The 1269-nt window shown below is 41.8% G+C and overlaps 1 protein-coding gene across 1 annotated transcript; it reads left to right on the forward strand.

The window, feature by feature from the left end:
* The first annotated feature begins 584 nt into the window (after nt 1–584).
* Nucleotides 585–989, forward strand: LOC135706819 (cuticle protein 19-like). Its single transcript, XM_065228487.1, has 2 exons — nt 585–593; nt 666–989. Exons 1-2 carry the CDS (start codon nt 585–587, stop codon nt 987–989), a joined length of 333 nt encoding a protein of 110 aa, XP_065084559.1.
* The last annotated feature ends 280 nt before the right edge of the window (nt 990–1269 follow it).

Raw genomic sequence — 1269 nt, forward strand, 5'->3', positions numbered from 1 at the left:
AGGGTAATCCAAACGGTCAATTATGCATTACTCGACGTTGAGGCCGTTTATTGTGACCCTTTTCAAGTATATACAATTGACCGGCCGAAACGTCGGGCAATGCATAACTGACCGTTTGGATTACCCTAGACTGAGAAAGCCATAATAAAGCAAACTCGATTTTAGGTCGAAATTGACGTTCACATATGTGTCAGTCCCAGAGCACCTAAATTTACACGAACTTTTGTAAGCGTGCGGGATGAAAATGAAAACTCAGGAAATTACCACACATCGCATGTATTTTTTGTCTTCTATAGAGGGCTTCGATCAATCAGGCCATCGTTCATGCAACCATTCTCAATTATCGGCAGGGGTTGGCTCGGTGAAATGTTGAAATGCTCAAGTAGCTTACAGAAACACGAAGACAAATGTGATGCACAATTGAGGTGACTTCGGTGAAATTGAATCAAAATGTCGATCATACCTTATTATCGTACATCTCAAACCTGCTATAAATGTGTGCGGATCATCGCTATCCATCATCAGTCAGTTAACAGCATCCAATCAGCCTGAACAAAAAAAAAATCTCAAACCGTGTGTCGAAAATGCAGAAGGTAAGAAAGCAAATCGCCGCAAACATTTCATTCTCATTTGGTGCATCATCGCTTTTCAATGATTTATTGCAGCTCATCATAGTTGTTACCTGTTTGGCTGCCATTGCCTTGGCGATGCCGTACAAGCCGGTTGCCAAACCAGAGTATGAAGAATCCAAGGATATCCATGCCCCCGCGCAGTACAAGTTCGAATACGGAGTCAAGGATGACCACACCGGGGACCATAAGAGCCAGTGGGAAGAACGAGATGGAGACCACGTGAAGGGACAGTACACCCTGGATGATGTCGAAGGTGGCCAACGTATCGTTGAGTACGAGTCCGATGGCCACGGTGGGATCAATATTCAATTTAAGACCGTTAGTGGACACGGGTCGGCTGCGAAGAACAATTTCTAACCATGTATTAGTGAGGAAGGATATGCCATTGGCATCCGTGTGAAGCTTTAGGACTGAATTACTTTAAGAGATGCGTTGAATTTATTTAAAATATTCCATTTGTGATACATGGTTAAACTATTAACAAATAATAAACCAAATTATGATGTTATTGTACCATGACAAACTCAACGTAAACACGTTTATTTGTCTTTGTTTCACTGCCTATAGGCATGCAGTTAGTCCCTGAACTGAACAGGATTCAAAATTATCTGGATAGACATGGATAATATAATTATCC

The sequence above is a fragment of the Ochlerotatus camptorhynchus genome, unplaced genomic scaffold (genome assembly GCF_037179485.1).
Source record: "Ochlerotatus camptorhynchus isolate MF236.1 unplaced genomic scaffold, CSIRO-AGI_Acam_v1.1 ptg000291l, whole genome shotgun sequence".
Taxonomy (NCBI): Eukaryota; Metazoa; Arthropoda; class Insecta; order Diptera; family Culicidae; genus Ochlerotatus; species Ochlerotatus camptorhynchus.